Source organism: Gadus macrocephalus, chromosome 7 (assembly GCF_031168955.1).
Source record: "Gadus macrocephalus chromosome 7, ASM3116895v1".
Classification (NCBI taxonomy): Eukaryota; Metazoa; Chordata; class Actinopteri; order Gadiformes; family Gadidae; genus Gadus; species Gadus macrocephalus.
Genome location: NC_082388.1, coordinates 25,425,059 through 25,447,558, shown reverse-complemented (window position 1 = coordinate 25,447,558; position 22,500 = coordinate 25,425,059). Strand labels below are relative to the sequence as shown.

The following is a 22,500-nucleotide window of genomic DNA, read 5'->3' as shown; positions in this document are numbered from 1 at the left end:
ATAAAGTCAGGGTGATTGTGTCAGAGCTGACGTCTTGGTGCTTGTATCAGAGCTGACGTCTTGGTGAATCGCTGTGTAAATCGTTTCCGGATGGTGAGCAGGGTAGATCAGAAGGCTTCAGATTGCAGATGAAAGAATCTGTAAAAATGTGCACGCTACAAGATAATCGGTTAGATCTTCTCCACTGACGTCAGGAGTCTGTCCCCAGCGCGAGGTTTGAACAGCTGATCTCACACCGAAATCTGCTCCATTATCCTCAATGTCAAATACGATATCATCCACGATATCTTGGCTGACATTTGGACTTCGGCGATATCTCCCATACCCCGACCCCATAGTTCCCCTGCCATCCTACCCCAACACTAGTGTTTCAATCACTTCCTGTACGAACAACCGTACTTCCTGTTAACACGAACAGACACAGTAACCCCAGTATGACACTGCAGAGTCAAGGTGGATCAGGCTAGGTTGCGTCGCTAACCAGCCAGGAGGCGATTGTGTTGTTGTCGTGCTAGTTAGCCTGCGGCGTCGCTATGTGTGCTAGCTGTCGGCTCCATGCTCCATCAGCTCTTCAGATGCCTCCTGCTCCTTCCTCACTTACTGACCTTGGATTATTATTCACGGAACCTAGAAGAAGACGACCAAGAAGATACGCACTCTAACGTTCCTCCAATCTCACGCTCTGCTTCTGTCTTCCTCACCTCCTCCTTCTCTCCTGCTCCTCCTCTTCCTCCTTCGCTCTAACCTCCTGCATGGACTTCTCCTGCCGACCGACTCAAACGTGAGTGTGTGCGTGTGTGTATGTGTGTGTGCGTGTGCTAGTGTGTACGTGCGTGCGCGGGCTGCAGTACTGTCGTTGGGCTGGTGGTCTCGTGTGACGTTGTGTGTTGTCGTGTGATGCTCTATGTCGTCACGGAGTCGTCAGTGTGTATCGTGTTCCTGCGTGTTGTTCGTCACGTCTGTCACGTGTTTGGAAGGCTTATCGACGTCGGGGCCTCACCTTCGTACCCCACAAAATTCATCTGCTTGTGACCACAAAAGTCGGACGCCCCCACTTGTGATGTCACAAGTGGGGGTATCCACCCAGATGTATGATGGGTAGATTAACCCCTCTCCCCCAGAGGGACAAGGGAAGAGTTCATCTGTCTGTGGTACAACCGAGTGGACACTCCCCCTTGTGATGTCACAATCGGGTTCATTTAAACTTGGACTGTGATGACTCATCAACACCAGAACGAGGGATAACACAGGGGCCCTGAAACAACATTTTAGTTTGTTTAGTGTGTGAGGTACAGGGTTCGATCCCGATGACCTCATGCCTGCCCACATTGGTTGGTGCCAGAGTCCTAAGCCCTACCTAGACTATAATGGCTGATCTGTGACGATGGCTTCTGGATAAACCCCATCCGTCAACAGTGACCACAGTCGAGTTCTTGAGAGACTTCAGAGACTTGAAGCATAGATCTAGATCTAGAGCACATGTCGGCCTACTGACTGACGGGATGCAGGCTGGGAGGGCTGGCAGGTCTGGGACGTGGCTCTGATGAAGCGGGATGTGTTGCCTAGGTGATGACGATGCCGCAGTGAGCGCGGACCGCGGCGTGACCCCCACCCCCAAGATGGTGACCACCCCCGAGCCCAGCCCAGCCGAGGACGGTATGATACCCCTGACACGCCAACTCCAGGAGATAGTCCTCACCACACCAGGAGATAGTCCTCACCACACCAGGAGATAGTCCTCACCTCACCAGGAGATAGTCCTCACCTCACCAGGAGATAGTCCTCACCTCACCAGGAGATAGTCCTCACCACACCAGGAGATAGTCCTCACCTCACCAGGAGATAGTCCTCACCACACCAGGAGATAGTCCTCACCCCACCAGGAGATAGTCCTCACCCCACCAGGAGATAGTCCTCACCTCACCAGGAGATAGTCCTCACCTCACCAGGAGATAGTCCTCACCTCACCAGGAGATAGTCCTCACCTCACCAGGAGATAGTCCTCACCACACCAGGAGATAGTCCTCACCCCACCAGGAGATAGTCCTCACCACACCAGGCGATAGTCCTCACCTCACCAGGAGATAGTCCTCACCCCACCAGGAGATAGTCCTCACCCCACCAGGAGATAGTCCTCACCCCACCAGGAGATAGTCCTCACCTCACCAGGAGATAGTCCTCACCCCACCAGGAGATAGTCCTCACCCCACCAGGAGATAGTCCTCACCTCACCAGGAGATAGTCCTCACCACACCAGGAGATAGTCCTCACCACACCAGGCGATAGTCCTCACCTCACCAGGAGATAGTCCTCACCACACCAGGAGATAGTCCTCACCACACCAGGCGATAGTCCTCACCTCACCAGGAGATAGTCCTCACCCCACCAGGAGATAGTCCTCACCCCACCAGGAGATAGTCCTCACCACACCAGGAGATAGTCCTCACCCCACCAGGAGATAGTCCTCACCTCACCAGGAGATAGTCCTCACCCCACCAGGAGATAGTCCTCACCACACCAGGAGATAGTCCTCAGCTCACCAGGAGATAGTCCTCACCAGGAGACACATCAGTTGTAGTTTCAGGGTGCATTATGGGTAATGAATAGTGCACTATAAAGGCGACTGACTCCCTCGCCGTCCTCACAGCCTCGAAGCCGGAGCAGCCAGCTTCAGAGGCCACGCCCCCCAAGTCTGACGCCACGCCCCCAAGACCGGTCCAGAGCGTGGCCCCCCAGGCCCGGGACCCTGACCCCGCCCCCTGGGGCTCTGCGACGGACAGCCTGGTGGACGTATGGGACACCGCCCCCGCTGCCGCCGCCCCCGCCGCCGCCCCCGCCCCCGCCCCCGCCTCCGCCCCCGCCCCCGCCTCCCAGTCCACCAATCTGGTGGACCTGATGGGTGACATCGCCACTGAGACTCCGCCCCCGCGCCCGCAGCCGCTGCTCAGCTTCGATGACATCATGGACGCGTCGCATTGCTCCGCACCCGTCGTGGAGGACGAGCCCAGCAGCCTGGTGGACGTGGCGGGGATTGATCACATGACCCTCAGCTACCAGCATGCACTGCAGCACGCGGCGGGGGAGGGGCCCGAGGGGGAGGACGGAAAGCGGCTGTTGACCAATGGGGAGACAGCGCTGAAGGAGGGAACCCAGGTGAGGGATGAGGCATGAGAAAATATTAGGAATGAACTAATGACTACTACTTATAATGCTACTAATACTACTAATTAATGCTGCTAATTAATACCAATAATTAATGCTACCACTAATTAGTGCTACTTATTAATACTACTCATGAGCACTGCTCGACTCAATCTGTCACTCAATCAATTGAGACCGTTTAGATGTTAGACCACTCCCAGCTCATTTCTAACCAATCAGAGCATCTCTCCCCTGATTGGTTCGGAGGAATCCATCTTGCCTTACAATCCCATTCTTTATAACATTCAAAGGTGCTCCTTTAGTACCCCCTGTAGGACGGGGATGGTATTACTAATTTAATGATTAAAGGAACGTTATTGACTCGGCTCTCACAGCAATAGGAGAACAAAGCAGAAAGAATATTTAGGTTTGAAGAAATGTATGCATATTTAGCAATAAAGATGAAGACTGAACATATAAATACACAGGAGGAACTTTGAGAGGATTGAAGATTTTTATAACCTCCTCACTCTTTTCTGTCTGTACAGGCGAGTGAGGGCTACTTCAGCCAATCACAGGAAGACGAATTCGGCCAATCGGAGGACACCACAGCTAAGCCGACGCCTGTGTTCTATAACAAGCCACCAGGTGAACTCCATTTTCTGATTTATATCAAATATATATTATCATGTATAGGACACGTACACGTAACAATATGTTAGATATAATATGTATTATGAGACAATATATTTACTAAATGAGTATAACATTAGTAATACAACACATCATACAATTTTTTTGTTTATTATTTTGTAATAATAAAAATAATGTGAATATGTGTGTTTTTATGTATTAATTTGTTTGTGTGTGTGCGTGTGTGTGTTCTCAGAGATTGACATCACCTGCTGGGACAACGATCCTGTGGATGAAGATGACGACTAGCTGACCAATCAGGGGCTGCTGCCAGACCAGGAAGAGGAACAAGTGCATCGTTAGGAAACTGTTTTTTTTTTTACAAAACACAAAAAGTAATAAGTCTTGCATCCTCCTCTGTATAATACCCTAGAAAGAAACTAACATTAGCCCCCTGGAAAGGTTTGGAGTTTCTGTTTAAGGAAATATGGGTTTAAGAAATCTTGATTTATTTGATAATTTCTGTTTTCTATTTTTCTGCATTTGTTATTTTTATTTATTGTTTTGAATGTGTTGCTGCAGATATATGAGCTGGAAGCTGAGAATCCTTATTGAAGTGTGTGATTGCTACGCTATGGAGCTAAGCTAGCTAGAGCTACGCTATGGAGCTGAGCTATCAACGGCGATAGTCAGCTAGAGCTATTGTATTTAGATGAACTAGCCCTGGCCAGGGTTAGCCAGAGCCACAGCCAGCTATGGCTGAGTTTGCTAAACCATACAGTAGCTTAAGCTAAAACGTATATATGGCTTCATACAGTAGGTTTAGCTGTATCTCTGGTTAGCCCAGCCCCATACAGTAGCTCTCACTTTTTAGATCTAGCTAGCAGTTGCTCCAGCTAACTGTAGGTCTGGCAAGCTAGCTCTCTGCCTCAACAGCATTCATTCTCTATTAAATTAGGATGCTGTTAGCTGCTTCCATCTGTCTTGTTCATGTACGCTTTTATTTTGAAACCCAATTCCTCTATTTCCTTTTCCTGTCTGTTGCTACAGAGACAGAATAGATACTAGCTGTTGATCCCCACTCACGCGTTACTAACTCGTTGCTACTAACATGTCAACATGTTGAGTTACTTTTAAAACATGTCAGGCGTTAGGGTCAGAAAGAGCGAGGGAGGGAGGGTGAGGAGAGGACTGAAGTGGTGGTTGTGGTGATAGGGCTTCAAACTAAGACTTCCTTTACATTCTATACATCTCAAACCAGGTCAGTGTGATGTCCGGTGTTGCGGTTTGACGTAACTGGTCGCTTCAGTTGGTAGTTGTGCTACCACGTGACCTTTTGTCTAAACTCCACCCGACCGGGGGATGAAACAAACCAACGCTAGGCCTGTGAGGCTGAAGTGCTGCCTGCGGTGTTCGCTTGATGCTTCAGCTCCTCCCAGCCCAGCGGGAGGCCTCGTATGTTTGTCTCGCATACTTACCGAGTTCATGCTGATTTGTTAAAGAAGCACATCCTGTCACCCCAGGAGGTTCACAGGAAGGAGCAGCGGAGTCTTGTACGCTTCACTTCCTGTCGGGACGAGCGCTCCAACCGATGGATCTCTTGTGTTGCTTTGTGGTGTTCTGTGTGAAATGCAATAATACCCATATTAATAAAAATACAGTAAGAGCACTGAGGCTGGACAGCTGGGAACTCATAGCTCCGCCTCATTATTTGGGCAATAGGGCTCCCTCATTGGTGCAGCTGTTGATAGCTGGAGTGGCCTCGTCTCTGATTGGTGGAGCTGGAGTGGCTTTGTCTCTGATTGGTGGAGCTGGAGCTGAGGTTTTTCTTCTTTGGTAGACCAGCGTGTATCTTAAGGTATTGAAACAGTCTTTAAAGAATTTATTTAAAGAGTGCCTTGAGGAATCTGTCCTTTCTAGTGTTCATTCATGAAAAGGAATGACTCGTAGAACGAATCACGACAACTGAAATCCTATTCTGCCCGAGCCAAATCTTCCACTGAAGCTAAATCAAATCGTATGTTGACACGTTCCTCACGAGATGTCAGCTGCTGTACTATTTGCCTATAGTCGTAGTATTGACAGTATTCGACTATAGTTCTACTAGAATTTGACTATTAGTGCAACTATTATTTGACTATAGTCCTACTAGTATCCCACTATACTTCTGCTTCGGTACTGACCCGTTGAAACCATCCTGATCAGTTTCTGATCAGCATTCCAATAAATCTCCAAGGGCTGATTGATCCTCCACTCCTAGGGTTCTGAACGATGGTTTCAACGGGATCGACCTCCGAGATCAGCAGGTCCCACAAGGCCACCTCCGGTCTTTACTCACTCCTTTGATTTCCTCTTCTTAGCGACAGTACTGTTAGTATCTCATACAGTAGCGACGTAGCATTGCAGCTAACGCCTTGTAGCACTTTCCCTTCTGTGAGGTCTAGAGTTCGGAGACGGTGGCGCAGCTCCTGCCAATAAGGGACGCTGCGTCGCGTCAGCGAGGGCTCGTCATGTGGTCGTTATCGTAGGCTTCATCTAGGTCCTCCCCTGGTTGTGGTGAAGGTGTGTGTACCCGGTGTGGACGGTTAGTTCCCGCCTTTTCCTCTGGCTGGCAGAACAACGACAGCAGGCTGGGTTCTCTATCCCCCCAGGACCCCCCCAGGACCAAGGTCCCTAGCTGGTCTGCACCCTGTTGTCTCAGACCCATCCTATTACTGACCCCTGACCCTTGACCCTTGACCCCAGGCAGGCAGCGGGCACAAGGCTTCGCCCGCGCTCCGGAACTCACCCCTCTGGAGATCCAGACGTTCTGATTGGATCAGACTCACCTGGGCCACGAAAGCAATAACCCCCCCCCTAAAAAGAATCAATAACAACGCGAATAAAATCCAATGAAAAATGTAAATAGCTTTGATGGGCTGCTTTATTAACCGTTGTAAATGTAAGTATTATTCTTATTATCTTATGATTCCTACTACCTGGAACACAGCAGAGGGGACCGAAAGGTTTGGTCATTTGTTTTGGGGACAAGTCTAGAGGGAACACCTAGTGTGTGCTTCCTGCTAGACTTCCTGCTGCTCTGTGTTCATCCAGTCATCTCCTCGTAATCTACTGTACAAAGTCTAGAAGTAGGGATATAATGGAACCTATATTTTAATATTTAATCTGCTAGCTAGACCAGAGGCTGGGTGCTTAGCCTACGGCCATAGGCCTCCTCCGTGGTAACCAACGGCTACCTGGTTGCTATGGGAGATTGTGTCTGAGACCCCCCCCCCCCCCTTCCTCCACCATCTGCCACCTGTTAAATACACACACACACACACACACACACACACACACACACACACACACACACACACACACAACTGCATTACCAACAAACCTCATTTATAGTCGCCTTGTGCGAACTCAGACCCTCACACATGCGACTTTAAATGAGCATAACAGTACTACACCTACTACTACCACTACTACCACTTCTACTACTACTACTAGAACAACAACAGAGCTCCATACCTCTACTCCTCGCTATTTATGCTCTCTCTCTCTTACGCGTCGTGCTCTTTTCTATCAGTCTTTTCTAATGACTTCCTTTCTGTCTGTCTGCTGCCCGCTCTCTTTCAAACAAGCACACGATGTTTTGACTCGCTGATGTACGTTAATAAAAGACGTTAGAAAAAAAAAAAAAAACAGGTGTCGTCTCGTCTCTCGTGTGGATTATCGGTCGATGTCCGTGTCAATCAATCAATCATCGATCCTGCGTCCCGGCGGCTGAGCGGTGGGTCTCCATAGCAACAGATCCCCGCCTCCTGCAGTGTGATTGGTGAGTAGGAAGGAGACGTACGCTGTATTCTAAAGGCTGATTTGAAAGTTACCCGGTTCAAATCCCCACTAGTGCAGTTTAGATAATAACAACAAACTTGTTTTGTCGCACAGACGTACAGAAAGACAAGTCGAGTTCAACACCTACGTCCGGTTGTTACGTGAGTAAGAGCTTTGAAACCCTTGTTTGTCTGTTTGTTACGTGAGTTAGAGCTTTGGTCACGATACTGTTGTCTCTGGGGAAAACTGACCGCTCATCGCCAAAGGTTTCACCAAAGCGAACAGAACAGAAATCGTAGAGATGAATAACTGAATGATTAATTGTCGTTGGTGTGTAGCACATAAATCATAAATGTTCCTGAGGCACTTATTCAGTTCGTTATTTACCTCTGCATTAAATCCTAGTCGATGTCCTCTCCCCTGAAGCATCATGGACATCAAGATGTGACAGTAACACGGTTCCACTTTTAATGCCTTTACAATTACAAAATTCACAGCAGCTCCGCGATCTTCAGAGAAACGCTCATTGTGTACAGGTCTGGCCTATCAGGTCTGTCCGACCATCTGGGCCAACCCACTCCCAGGCGGTGATGGCTGACAGCTCCTCTCTTCCCCAGAATAAGCACTATGAGGACCAGCTTGAGATCCCACATGGCATTACTGCAGGAGGCTGGTGCTGAGGCCAGACATAGTCAAGCTGCAGTCCCTTTTAAATTAGTTAAATGGATCACTTAGTTTGTACACATCGTTTTTTATTGAATTGTTAAATGGGTTCGTAAGAAAATAAAAACCTCCATTTTCATCCTTATCTGGGTGGCTGGAAGGCAGGTCCTAGGCAGTTTGTCAGTGAGTTCGGAAAATCCATCCCTGGCAAAAAACAGTCCAACAGTCTGGTGAAGGCTGCTGATGCTTATCACTTAATACAAGCAAATCCGGATAGCACTGTGACCTGTTACCACATCATCGCAAGTTGAGAAAGTACATAGATGAAGATGTGGTCTGATGACCAGAAACAGGCATTCCCTCAGGGGGCTGGAGCAAACGCCCTCAGCTCCTGAGGAACCCCCCAGGGGGGGGGGGGGGGGGATCAGAAGCCAATGACCGGAGCCTGGTCAGGATGGAACTAAGTTCTCCACAGAGACTGTGGACTTCCTGTTCTATCCGTGCGGGTGGATCCCCTCAAACAGCTGTACTCTTGCCCAGCATGGGGTACCCCCTGCGGTGGCCACAGCCTGTTATATCTATGAGGAGGGATCCCCTCAAACAGCTGTACTTCTACCCAGCATGGGGTACCCCCTGCGGAGGCCACAGCCGGAGTCCAGTCCATTCCCCTCCTGAACCTCGTGCAGCTCCTGGAAGCCTGGCATCCCGATCACCCTGCTGAAGCCCAAGAACTCAGACTGAGTCCTGGTCTCCGGCAGCAGGCCTCTGTGGTCCATGTTGGACAGGAGTTGACCCAGGCCGTCCCAGTGCCGGGCTGAGGGCAGCTGGATCAGAGAGCAGTAGCCATGTTCGGCACTCGGTGCCGGAGGTTTGCTGGAGCCCGACTGCAGAGCCGGCTCGGGGTCCCGCCCCTGGAGCTCCCAGGGGGAAAGGGGTGGGGCTCGTTGCTGGGGGGGCTTCAGGAAGACGGCCCTGCCATGTAGGGGGTCCGCCAATACCTCGTTGTAAGATGGGGGGGGGTCATCCATCAACACTGCCTCTTCATAGCAGGGGGGGTTCCGGTCTGAATCTGTCGATAGAAATTCAAAAGTCAAGTCATTTTCAATGCATTAAGTATGCAAAAGTAACATCCTTCGCATTCAGAACTAGTGTTAATGAGTATCCTGGTCATTTGGCAAATTGGGTAGGCAAACTCTGCAACCAAGAGAGTCAATGGTCAAGAGAAGAGACACTGCTCACTGGCCTCTCCTTATCTTTCGTTTTCAGACAAAACCTGGTCAGGTGCAGTGGTCGGGTTGCAGTGGTCAGGTGGCAGTGGTCCGGTAGCTGTAGCAGAGTGGTCAGGTGTAGTGGTTGGGTTGCAGTGGTCAGGTAGCTGTAGCAGTGGTCAGGTGCAGTAGTCGGGTAGCGGTTGTGGTGGTCCATTAGCAGTGGTCAGGTGTAGTGGTCAGGTAACAGAAGCAGTGGTCATGTAGCGGTTGTGTTGGTCCATTAGCAGTGGTCAGCTTACAGGTGCAGTGATAAGGTGAAGGCTGACCACTCAGTACCTGGCCAGGTGACCCAGTGGGCCTCCGGTAGCGTCAGGGGGCCGTGGCTGGGCGAGGAGAGGCACAGCGGGGGACAGAAGGCGGGGAGCGGGGGAGAGCACTCTGCGGACTCCGTCTCCATGGTCCTGAGACACTGCTCCCTCAACCGCTGCTCCTGGCCGCTCTTGAGCCGGCGCCGCAGGGCGCCACAGAGGCAGCACAGCACCGCCACCAGCGCCCAGAGCAGCCAGAACCCCGTGAAGCAGGCCAGGAAGGTGGAGGTGCCCCGAGACATCCCCATGTCGACCGTACGGAGGCTTCACCCTGTGGTACATGATCAGACGATGACAGGGTTGAGTGCTCAGACGATGACAGGGTTAACGATCTGCTGATGACGGGGTTAGTGTTCAGACGATGACAGGGTTAATGATCTGCTGATGACGGGGTTAGTGTTCAGACGATGACAGGGTTAACGATCTGCTGATGACGGGGTTAGTGTTCAGACGATGACAGGGTTAACGATCTGCTGATGACGGGGTTAGTGTTCAGACGATGACAGGGTTAACGATCTGCTGATGACGGGGTTAGTGTTCAGACGATGACAGGGTTAACGATCTGCTGATGACGGGGTTAGTGCTCAGACGATGACAGGGTTAACGATCTGCTGATGACGGGGTTAGTGTTCAGACGATGACAGGGTTAACGATCTGTTGATGACGGGGTTAGTGCTCAGACGATGACAGGGTTAACGATCTGCTGATGACGGGGTTAGTGTTCAGACGATGACAGGGTTAACGATCTGCTGATGACGGGGTTAGCGATCTGATGATGACAGGGTTGGTGATCAGCCAACGACGGGGTTAATGATCAGGCGATGACAGGGTTAATGATCACACAATGGTTGAGTTTATGATCAGACAATGACAGAGTTAAGGATCAGACGATGATATGGTCAATGATATGACGATTAAGGGATTAAGGATTAGACAATGAAGCGGTTATGGCCCGCGGTGGCAGCGATCCAAAAATCAACTGCAATGGTGTAATTTCATTCTGCAACGCCTGCCAGAAAAAGCTTGGTCACAACCAGAAGATAAATCCAGCTGATGCCATTTTTCCTATTCTCTCGAACATAAACTAAATATATTTAGTGATGACTGATGCTGTTTGAGGAGAGGTGACCCTCAACAACAGCTGAAGGTGGAGGGAGGGCATCGGTATTCCGTCTCCCAAGAGCAGGGTGGAGATCAGGAGGAGTCAGGAGAGGTCAGGGAGCTGGTCCTTTTGACCTCGTGTTTGGAAGGTTACAGGGAGAGGGGCGCCCTCTAGTGGCGGAGGAGAGAGGAAGGATAGGAAAAGGCGGACAGTGTTGACGTAGTGAACCTGCTTCCAGAAACCAACGAGGGGACTTTGGGCGAAGAAATGTGAAGCTGCTTCAGATTTGCCTAGTTGGAACCTGGCAAAGTACTAGTACGTCATACATACATTGACGCAAAAACAATAATCATGTGGATATATTATGCATTCATGACGGTCACAAAGCAGAACAAAAAACTCAAAGCCAAACTTGCATCTCCACTCGAATCAAGACACGATGGACCACTATTGGACATTTGACATCTGTTAATATACTCGTTCTGTTACTCCCCAACTACAACCGCGTCCAGCTTTAGCCAGGCTATCTTTGAATGCCGTGATCAACTCTTTCTCCTCTATCATTCCTCCATTCCTCAATGCACTTCAAAAGTGAGGTTGAGTGAATGTAGAGACAGATGTGGGATACAGGTGAGTAAAAATGATCCAGGTTTTGGAGCGGACGTGCAGAGCGCTTCTCAGCTCGTGAAGGGGATCGGCAGAACGCGTCTCAGCTCGTGGAGGCAGAGCGCGTCTCAGCTCGTGGAGGGGAGGCGCTGCTGAGACGCGTGTTGCCCCAGTGGCGATGGAGGAACCCGTCAATCTCTTAACTCGGACGTCTGATCAAACCCCACGGAAAACCACGTCCTTGTAAATACTACGGTCTCACAGCACGAAGGAAACGTACCTGTAGCTGTTTTGGCGAGCAGAGATCAGAATCCCAGATGAGCGCTTGATGCTGTTGTCTCCGGTGTATTCTTGTATCTCTTGTTCATATCCAGCAGTATGTCGGCCTGTATTATTCTATGTATGCGTATTGTTCATTTCCAGCATTAGGTAGCTCTATATTCATTCTGGACATTGTTCCTATTCAGCCAGGCGCGCGCTCTGTCACGACACGGCGCCGCTCTTTCTTCTCTGTTTCGGTCACGAGCCGCGCGTCGTGCTGTGAACACCGTTTGGAGAATGTTGGGTTCACCTTGGCAACCTGGCCACTCCCCCCTCCTCCCTGGTAACCTAGCAACCCGTCCCCTCCCATTGCTCCCTGGCGTCGCGGGGCCGGACAGAATACTAATCAAACGCAGAGTGGGGTTTCCCAAGGATGAGTCGAAGCTGACGTCATTGAGGATAGGGTGTCAGTTACGCGGCCTACCCTTCATGTCTTTGTTTACCTACCCCCCTCCTACCTATACCCGTTACCTCCTACCTATACCCACCTATCCTAGGGTAGCCATCCACCTAGCCAGGTTTAACTTCCTTCCTTCCTACCTTCCTCCCTCACCTACCTTCACCCTCCTCCCTAGCCTTCCCACCGAGCTAACTCAAGTACCACACAGAGTTGAACATGGGGCTGTATCTGGGTTGCGTCCCTATGACAACCGTTCTGAAAACAGTGGATGGGCTGGCTTTAAGAGGTCCGTCTGACCCTCTGTCTCTTTTGCCCTGTCTCTCTCCCTGTCTCTCTCTATCTGTTTCTCTGTCTCTCTTTCTCTCTGTCTCTCTGTCTCTTTTGCCCTGTCTCTCTCCCTGTCTCTCTCTATCTGTTTCTCTGTCTCTCTTTCTCTCTGTCTCTCTGTCTCTTTCTATCTGTGTCTCTCTCTCTGTCTCTGTATGTCTCTCTCTCACTCTCTCTCTCTCTGTCTGTCTGTCTGTCTGTCTGTCTGTCTGTCTGTCTGTCTGTCTGTCTGTCTGTCTGTCTCTGTGTGTGTGTCTCTGCCTCTCTGTCTCTCTGTCTCTGTATCTCTGTCTCTGTCTCTGTCTCTGTGTGTGTCTCTGTCTCTGTGTGTGTCTCTGTCTCTGTGTATCTCTGCACTCCCTGTCTGTCTGAATGATGACCCTGAACAGACAGCCCTGCCGTCTCCCTGTCTGTCTGTCAGAGGTCTGGGTCTGGGCCCAGAATGGGCTGATGTACGATGCTGACAGCAGGACACACAGAGTCCTGCTCCGTATTTCACAGCACACAGCGCCGTCTGAAACGTTGTTTCATTGTGTGTCTGTCACACACATACTAAACGTGGGCTTGGTGTACAGTTTGTGTGTGTTTCTTCATGCCCAACTAGTGTAGACGCTTCTACAAAGCATTCCCATGAGCATCAAGTGAAGTTGCCTTACGTCCCACCTCAGCCCTCCCTCCCTCCCTCCCTCCCTCCCTCCCTCCCTCCCTCCCTCCCCTCCTTCAGACACCACCTCCCTCCTCCCCCTAGACCAGGGATGGGCAACTGGGGGCCCACGGGCCGATTGCGGCCCGCATCCTCACTCAGTGCGGCCCGCATCCTCACTCAGTCAGGCCCGCACATAATAAAAAAAAAAAAAAAAAAAAGAATAATAATAATTGATCGAGTTACAGAAAACTCGGTCAAGAAAGATGAGAAGAATTCATAGAATTCGAAGGCAAACCCATGCGTCTAGTTTGCTTAGAAGCGATATCAGTCATTAAAGATATCCACTTAAGTCGCCACTACAACTACTACAACTGCTTGTTGGGTTTGAGTTCATTGAGTTGTTGCACTTAATGTTGGGCCACTGTTTTTCAGTTTTTTGACTTCATTGAATGATGATGTATGTGAGCCCTTTGCACTGATAAAAATACTGACCATTCATGTGGCTGTTTGAGCATGGAAAACATGAAATGAATGTATGTTGGTTCAATTAACATACCGTACATAGGTTATGATTCTGGATGATTTTTTAGGTAGTGGCCATCCCCAAAATGCACCAGAATACAGGAAATCATATCTACCAAATTCAAAATTGTGTAGCTTCTCTCAGCTCACGTTTAGTTGAAGTGTGCAGTCATGTGGCCCTCCGATGGTTATGATGAAAAATGTGGCCCTCTTTATCATGAAAGTTGCCCATCCCTGCCCTAGACCTTCAGAGATCTCCTCCCTGCGACAGTAAAGGAGGTGACAGTAAAGGAGGTCATGGTAGATAAAAGAGGTGACTTGTAACTTGGGGAACAGAGGAGGCTTGTAACACTGAGCTGAGGGGCTAAAGTGTGATGCATGAGTCACTGTTGCAGGAAGTGCTGGTGATGACACAGGAAGTAGTATTTGTGACTCAGGAAAGGAGACGTAGAATAACGGCTTCATTGTGAGAGTAGAAGTCAGGGAACCCAAATGTGTGTGTGTGTGTGTGTGTGTGTGTGTGTGTGTGTGTGTGTGTGTGTGTGTGTGTGTGTGTGTGTGTGTGTGTGTGTGTGTGTGTGTGTGTGTGTGTGTGTGTGTGTGTGTGTGTAAGCACACGGTGTGTATGACTGTAAGAAAGTCCGAAAGTTTGTTTGAGGTCACCGCTGTTCGTGGGCGGGCGAGAGACATATGTCACATGACTAATCTGTGACATAATACTTTTTACACACACACACACACACACACACACACACACACACACACACACACACACACAGGAGTTCATTGTATTAATGTTTTCACTTCAAGGACGCAGTGACTTCTCCCTCTCCTTATTCTTTCAACTCTCTTCAGCTCTCCTTCAGTCTCCCTCTCTGCCTGTCTGTCTGTCTGTCTCTCTCTCTGTCTGTCTCTTCCTCCCTCTGTCTGTCTTTCTCTTTCTGTCTAACCATTCTCTGACTATCCGTCTCTTGACTGTCTCTCTCTACCTCTCCCTCTCTGTCTTTCTCCCGCTCTCTCTCTCTCTGCCTCTCTCTCTCTCCCGCTCTGTCCATCTCTCTCTCCCTCTGTCTCTCTCTCTCTTCTGCTTAGTCCCTCTCTATAGTCCTTTTTCCATCAAAAAGATAATGCGCTTTAAATTGATGCGCATCAAAAGTTAGTGCGACATATGTGATGGAAAAAGGGTTATATCGCTCTAACGCCGATTTTGTCGCACTAAGTTAATTCGCTCTGCAGAGGTGGTTTTGGGAAAGTTCTAGCGACATAAAAGTAATGGAAAACGGCTGAAGCGATATAGAATGTCGCGCATTGTTGATGGAAAATCATCTAGCGGGTCAGAAAAATGCGCTTCAACACGGGGCATTGTGACACAATTTTAATTCGCTATAATCATTCTGTCGATGGAAAACCGTTTAGGCGCTTCTTATGTCGCTACAAATTAATTCGCTTTAAGAGTTAATTCGCTTGAAAATCTGATGGAAAAAGGACTTATGTCTCTCTCTCTCTCCCTCTCTCTCTCTCCTGCTCTGTCCCTCTCTATCCCTCTCTCTCTCCCTCTATGTCTCTCTCTCTCTCTCCTGCTCTGTCCCTCTCTCTCTCCCTCTGTCTCTCTCTCCTGCTTAGTCCCTCTCTGTCTCTCTCTCTCTCTCTCCCTCTATGTCTCTCTCTCTCTCGCCTGCTCTGTCCCTCTCTCTCTCTCCCTCTATGTCTCTCTCTCTCTCCTGCTCTGTCCCTCTCTCTCTCCCTCTGTCTCTCTCTCTCTCCTGCTTAGTCCCTCTCTATGTCTCTCTCTCTCTCCCTCTATGTCTCTCTCTCTCTCCCTCTATGTCTCTCTCTCTCTCTCCTGCTCTGTCCCTCTCTATCCCTCTCTCTCTCTCCCTCTATGTCTCTCTCTCTCTCTCCTGCTCTGTCCCTCTCTCTCTCTCCCTCTGTCTCTCTCTCTCTCCTGCTTTGTCCCTCTCTCCCTGCCTCTCCCTCTCTATCCCTCTCTCTCTGCTATTATGATAAACATACATTTACCTTGCAAAAGCAGACATTTGCATATTCTGGATTAATAGATCAAAGCACCCCGCTGTCTCTGGATTAAAGTTTATTTTTTGCCATGGAAAAGGTACATTGACATTGGTAAAGAACAAAACTAAAGTAAGATACAACATAAATAACAAATAACATTCTGGCTCTCTGTCTTTCTCTTTTTCTGTCTTTGTCTTTCTCTGCGTCTGTCTCTCTGTCCTTCTCTTTGTCTGTCTTGCTCTCTCTGTTTGCAAGCACAGATGTTTGTCCTACATCTGCTGACATCACCGCCGCATTGTTGAAGGGTTGTTATGGTAACGCAGCATGTGATGCTGTCCTATATGCAGTATATATGATGACCGCATCAACCTGGGAGCCCGCAGGTCGGACAGGAAGTTAAATACTGCAGGTTTGATGACCTCTGACAGGAAGTTGGGTTAAAGACTGCATCCCAACATTGCAAACAATGTTTGCAATGCAAACACAGTGAGTTTGATGGGCCTACTTACCGATGTCAGAAGGAAAATTTTAGAAGAAACTCACACAACACTCCTGCACCTGGTCAAACAAGATATTTAATGTGGTGTAGGTGAAGGTACCTGGTAGTCTGTTTTGTGTGCGTGTTTGTGAGAGAGTGATTTCATGACATCATCCAAGCCATTCCTGAATTTTGTAATACTCAATATTCTCCAGCTTTGTACGACGCTACGCAAGCGTTATTGTTCAGTACTCCACTGAGTTCGAAGCTGTCCACTAGTAGGCACTGTTCAGTACTCCACTATGTTCTTTGTCTCAATGTTTATTGCTGTCCACTAGTAGGCGCTGTTCAGTACGCCACCATGTTCTTTGTCTAAATGTTCAAAGCTGTCCGCTAGGGGGCGCTGTTCAGCACTCCACTGAGTTCTTTACGTCTAAATGTTTAAAGGGCCCCTCTTCCCTGATTGGTTAAATAACAAATGAAAATGAAATCCATCGGTCAGTCCCACGTGTGAACAATGTGAAGGGCAGGGAAATGAGGTGGGGGCCACCACTACTACGATTTATTAAATCTCGCTTTCTGCTCCCATTTCCTCGATTCTCCTTCACAATTCTCAAATCTTAACAAGAGCAGCAGAGAACAAACAACACACATCATGAATCCACTCTCTAATCCTTACTGGAGTTCAGAGGTAACACGAGGGATGCCCCTGCAAGACAGACTGCGTGAAACCACGCGGTGAGAAGCATCACATCTGGGCTGTCGGTAGTCCGTCTTCACAACGTTGTAGTTTCACGACTTCTACTCCACATCTTCCCTTGACCTCTTGACGTTTTCCATCAAGTTCAAGGAAAAGTGGTAAGGAAAGGAGACAGGAAGTCACTTTTTGACTATTGGAATGGAGCCGTGGTTCCCTCGTGGAGAACTACCTCAGAGAGAGGCAGAGCAGACAGACGGACGGACAGACGGACGGACAGACACCTCCGGACACATCGCCTCTCGGTGATGGAGCGGAGACAGACGGCTCCAAGCCGTCTGTGTGGAAACCTTTTAAGACATCAAAGGAGCTCCCTAAAGTGCCCAACCTGTGCAGGCAGGATTGGTCCCCAGACTTCAAACGCTTTACTTTGTTTTACCTCTATCCGTACCACAGGGCATGCTGGGTAATATCAGATCAAGCAAGCAAGGAGTCCTCTGCCTTGAAGCCGCAGAGCAAGGCACTTTGTTCACCTCGCTGAGGTGTGTGTGTGTGTGTGTGTGTGTGTGTGTGTGTGTGTGTGTGTGTGTGTGTGTGTGTGTGTGTGTGTGTGTGTGTGTGTGTGTGTGTGTGTGTGTGTGTGTGTGTGTGTGTGTGTGTGTGTGTGTGTGTGTGTCTCTCTCTCTCCTGGGGTTCAAACACACAGACACAGTGCCAGCCTCGTTCTCACATTTTAAATAAACATACTTAATTATGCCTACAAAATATACATCCTGAGACATATCTGTTCACATACATCCTAAAAATACAAATGTACAAAAGTTGTAAACAAGTCCAGATCCTGAGTTGGGTAGAAAGGAGTCTCTTCTGCCTCTCCGTCTGTCTCCGTCCATCCGTCCCTTCACTCGCCCATCTATCCAACCGTCAAACTCTCGGTTGTCCCGTGTCTGTTACAGTCTGGTCGGCTCCTCGTCGCTGTCGCTGCAGTTACCACAGCACCCCTGCAGAGGGAGACAGAGGGAGAGGATTTCTCATTACATGATTCGGGATTAAATACGGAACACAAAGACGCTGTAGGTGTAGTGTTGGTGTACTGTAGGTGTAGTGTTGGTGTAGTGTTGGTGTACTATACGTGTAGTGTTGGTGTACTATACGTGTAGTGTTGGTGTACGGTAGGTGTAGTGTTGGTGTACTATAGGTGTAGTGTTGGTGTACACGTTGGTGTACTATAGATGTAGTGTTTGTGTACTAAAGGTGTATTGTTGTTGTACCATAGGTGTAGTGTAGGTGTACTATAGGTGTAGTGTTGGTGTACTATCGATGTAGTGGTGTGTGTTGTTGGTGCACTATAGGTGTAGTGTTTGTGTACTATAGGTGTAGTGTTAGTGTACTGTAGGTGTAGTGTTGGTGTACTATAGGTGTAGTGTTAGTGTACTGTAGGTGTAGTGTTGGTGTACTATAGGTGTAGTGTTGGTGTACTATAGGTGTAGTGTTGGTGTACTATCGATGTAGTGGTGTGTGTTGTTGGTGTACTGTAGGTGTAGTGTTGGTGTACTATAGGTGTAGTGTTAGTGTACTGTAGGTGTAGTGTTGGTGTACTGTAGGTGTAGTGTTTGTGTACTATAGGTGTAGTGTTGGTGTACTGTAGGTGTAGTGTAGGTGTACTATAGATGTAGTGTTGGTGTACTATCGATGTAGTGGTGTGTGTTGTTGGTGCACTATAGGTGTAGTGTTTGTGTACTATAGGTGTAGTGTTAGTGTACTGTAGGTGTAGTGTTGGTGTACTGTAGGTGTAGTGTTTGTGTACTATAGGTGTAGTGTTGGTGTACTGTAGGTGTAGTGTTGGTGTACTATAGGTGTAGTGTTGGTGTACTGTAGGTGTAGTGTTGGTGTACTGAAGGTGTAGTGTTGGTGTACTGAAGGTGTAGTGTTGGTGTACTGTAGGTGTAGTGTAGTGTTGGTGTACTATAGATGTAGTCTAGGTGTAGTGTTGGTGTATTGTTGGTGTACTATAGGTGTAGTGTTGGTGTACTATAGATGTAGTGTAGGTGTAGAGTAGGTGTAGTGTAGGTGTAGAGTAGGTGTAGTGTAGTGTTGGTGTACGTCTAGTGTTTGTTTAAGTGTAGTGTTGGTGTACTGTAGATGTAGTGTAGTGTTGGTGTACTATAGATGTAGTCTAGGTGTAGTGTAGGTGTATTGTTGGTGTACTATAGGTGTAGTGTTGGTGTACTATAGATGTAGTCTAGGTGTAGTGTAGGTGTATTGTTGGTGTACTATAGGTGTAGTGTTGGTGTACTATAGATGTAGTGTAGGTGTAGAGTAGGTGTAGTGTTGGTGTAGTGTAGGTGTAGAGTAGGTGTAGAGTAGGTGTAGTGTCGGTGTAGTGTTGGTGTAGTGTAGGTGTATTGTTGGTGTACTATAGGTGTAGTGTAGGTGTAGTGTTGGTGTAGTGTTGGTGTACTATAGATGTAGTGTAGGTGTAGAGTAGGTGTAGTGTTGGTGTAGTGTTGGTGTACTCTAGGCCTATGGGGCTGGCTGGTGTGGGGGGGGGGGGCTGCAGTGGGGGCCCCCACCTGTCTTCCTACCATCCGGTGCATCATGCCCTGCTTGGGAGGGGGGGGCGGCTGGCCCCTCCAGTCCAGATCCGGGGGGACCGGACCCTCGGCATGCAGAACGCTGAGCTCCCCGAAGCACTCCGACTCCACCATCTGGGGAGGGGGCACGAGTTAGCACCCTCAACAGCACTCTGAGCCCCCTCAACAGCACTCTGAGCCCCCTCAACAGCACTCTGAGCCCCCTCAACAGCACTCTGAGCCCCCTCAACATCAACCTGAGCCCCTAAACATCAACCTGAGCCCCTAAACATCAACCTGAGCCCCCTCAACATCAACCTGAGCCCCCTCAACAGCACTCTGAGCCCCCTCAACATCAGTCTGAGCCCCCTAAACATCAACCTGAGCCCCCTAAACATCAACCTGAGCCCCCTCAACATCAACCTGAGCCCCCTAAACATCAGTCTGAGCCCCCTCAACATCAACCTGAGCCCCCTAAACATCAACCTGAGCCCCCTCAACATCAGTCTGAGCCCCCTCAACATCAACCTGAGCCCCCTCAACATCAACCTGAGCCCCCTCAACATCAGTCTGAGCCCCCTCAACATCAACCTGAGCCCCCTCAACATCAACCTGAGCCCCCTCAACATCAACCTGAGCCCCCTCAACATCAACCTGAGCCCCTAAACATCAGTCGGAGCCCCTAAACATCAGTCGGAGCCCCTAAACATCAGTCGGAGCCCCCTAAACATCAACCTGAGCCCCCTAAACATCAACCTGAGCCCCCTAAACATCAACCTGAGCCCCCTAAACATCAACCTGAGCCCCCTAAACATCAACCTGAGCCCCCTCAACATCAGTCTGAGCCCCCTCAACATCAACCTGAGCCCCCTAAACATCAACCTGAGCCCCCTAAACATCAACCTGAGCCCCCTCAACATCAACCTGAGCCCCCTAAACATCAACCTGAGCCCCCTCAACATCAACCTGAGCCCCCTCAACATCAGTCTGAGCCCCCTCAACATCAACCTGAGCCCCCTCAACATCAACCTGAGCCCCCTCAACATCAACCTGAGCCCCTAAACATCAGTCGGAGCCCCTAAACATCAGTCGGAGCCCCTAAACATCAGTCGGAGCCCCCTAAACATCAACCTGAGCCCCCTAAACATCAACCTGAGCCCCCTCAACATCAGTCTGAGCCCCCTCAACATCAACCTGAGCCCCCTAAACATCAACCTGAGCCCCCTCAACATCAGTCTGAGCCCCCTAAACATCAACCTGAGCCCCCTCAACATCAACCTGAGCCCCCTCAACATCAGTCTGAGCCCCCTCAACATCAACCTGAGCCCCCTCAACATCAACCTGAGCCCCCTCAACATCAACCTGAGCCCCCTCAACATCAACCTGAGCCCCTAAACATCAGTCGGAGCCCCTAAACATCAGTCGGAGCCCCTAAACATCAGTCGGAGCCCCCTAAACATCAACCTGAGCCCCCTAAACATCAACCTGAGCCCCCTCAACATCAACCTGAGCCCCCTAAACATCAACCTGAGCCCCCTAAACATCAACCTGAGCCCCCTCAACATCAACCTGAGCCCCCTAAACATCAACCTGAGCCCCCTAAACATCAACCTGAGCCCCCTCAACATCAACCTGAGCCCCCTCAACATCAGTCTGAGCCCCCTAAACATCAACCTGAGCCCCCTCAACATCAGTCGGAGCCCCTAAACATCAGTCGGAGCCCCTAAACATCCCTCTAAACACACTAAACGCCCCTCTTTACACCCTTCACATCCCTCTAAATACACTAAACACCAATTTGAGCACCCTAAACTTCCCTCTAAGCACCTTCAACATCCCTTTAAACACCATGCCGCTTTTCCACCGCACATGTAGCTCGACTCGACACGACACGACTCGACACGACACGACTCGACACGGTAGCAGCACGGGTGCTTTTCCACCGCAAATAGTACCTCCTGGACGTGGGCGGGGTCGGCTGCGCGAAAGGGCCGTGACGTATTTGTGTACGCGACGCAAACAACACATACGCAACCCACACATGGACAGAACCCACATAACAACAATGGAGGACATCGATCGCATTACTATTATTAGCTGGCATGTTGAAGAAGTTGGAGAAGTGGAACATGTTGGCTGCGGCGCTGCTATGGATGTTACCAGCATGGTTGCCATGTCGCTCTCGTGACTTCGTCACACTCTCTGGCCAATCAGTCGCCGGCCGTCTGCCGACGTCACCTTTTAGCATCGGCTCAGCTCGCTTGGAACCTAGAGCGAGTAGGTACTAGAAAAAGCAGCCACTTCAGGTACCAGGTACCATGGTACCGCGGTGGAAACGCAAAAAATGCGAGCTGAGTCGAGTCGTGTCGAGCTGGTACCATGCAGTGGAAAAGCGGCATAAACACCCTAGAAATCAGTCTGAGCACCCTTTAAGCCCCCTCAGGAGACCCGTTGAACCCGCTCGCTGTAGACGAGAGAGAGACAGACAGAGAGAGAGAGACAGACAGACAGACAGACAGACAGACAGACAGACAGACGATTGACACAAGAGAGAGAGACGGACCTCGTTCTGCCAGGGGATGGACACACAGCCGCTGCAGACCTGGCCGTGGAAGGTCTCGTCCTCGGGCTGTAGCTCCACCCCCTTCACCGTGGAGAACTGTTCGATGTCAAGGACGTCCTTACAGTAGATGGCCTGGGGCTACACGCACACACAAAGATACACACACACACACGCACCCACCCATATAAACACACACACACGTATACACATACACACACATGTACACAAACACACCAACAGACATGCACGCACACACGTACAAACGAACACACAGGCATGCAAGCACACACGCGCACACACACACAAAAATACAGTAAACACAAAAAAAAAAAAACACACGCTGTGTTAATAAATATTAGGGACAGAGTGGTACTGGCTCGGTAACCATGGAGACGGGGGTTCCCTCACGTCAGG

General features: G+C 49.6%; 3 protein-coding genes and 1 long non-coding RNA gene across 6 annotated transcripts in view; 2 read left to right on the top strand and 2 right to left on the bottom strand.

Moving 5' to 3' along the window:
- The window catches only part of dbn1 (drebrin 1), an 11,130-nt gene extending 4,490 nt beyond the window's left edge, over positions 1–6,640 (top strand). Inside the window, exons 7-10 of the mRNA XM_060057626.1 lie at positions 1,585–1,656; positions 2,648–3,153; positions 3,690–3,789; positions 4,031–6,640. Coding sequence (XP_059913609.1) covers positions 1,585–1,656; positions 2,648–3,153; positions 3,690–3,789; positions 4,031–4,083 — 731 coding nt within the window. The 3' untranslated portion in view covers positions 4,084–6,640. The remainder of the gene's footprint in view (positions 1–1,584; positions 1,657–2,647; positions 3,154–3,689; positions 3,790–4,030) is intronic.
- Positions 6,641–8,327: 1,687 nt separating this feature from the next.
- LOC132462064 (proline-rich protein 7) lies at positions 8,328–12,418 on the bottom strand. The gene is made up of 3 exons (XM_060057627.1): positions 11,827–12,418; positions 9,807–10,109; positions 8,328–9,328 (listed from the first exon to the last, which is right to left on the bottom strand). The coding sequence occupies exons 2-3, from the start codon at positions 10,084–10,086 to the stop codon at positions 8,856–8,858; spliced, it is 753 nt and encodes a 250-aa protein (XP_059913610.1). The 5' UTR covers positions 10,087–10,109; positions 11,827–12,418; the 3' UTR covers positions 8,328–8,855.
- Positions 12,419–16,125: 3,707 nt separating this feature from the next.
- Positions 16,126–17,626, top strand: LOC132462062 (uncharacterized). The gene is made up of 2 exons (XR_009526717.1): positions 16,126–16,616; positions 16,677–17,626. It is a non-coding gene; the product is annotated as an uncharacterized LOC132462062 (long non-coding RNA).
- Positions 17,627–17,669: 43 nt separating this feature from the next.
- grk6 (G protein-coupled receptor kinase 6) overlaps positions 17,670–22,500 on the bottom strand; it is a 21,905-nt gene continuing 17,074 nt past the window's right edge. For 2 of the 3 annotated variants that reach the window (XM_060057621.1, XM_060057623.1), the window contains exons 13-16: positions 22,495–22,500; positions 22,087–22,224; positions 19,524–19,658; positions 17,670–17,951 (exon numbers count right to left, since the gene is read on the bottom strand). The exon at positions 22,495–22,500 is cut by the window's right edge and continues 132 nt beyond it. In XM_060057621.1, coding sequence (XP_059913604.1) covers positions 17,901–17,951; positions 19,524–19,658; positions 22,087–22,224; positions 22,495–22,500 — 330 coding nt within the window. In that variant the 3' untranslated portion in view covers positions 17,670–17,900. The remainder of the gene's footprint in view (positions 17,952–19,523; positions 19,659–22,086; positions 22,225–22,494) is intronic. The other variant, XM_060057622.1, reaches the window with a different exon arrangement.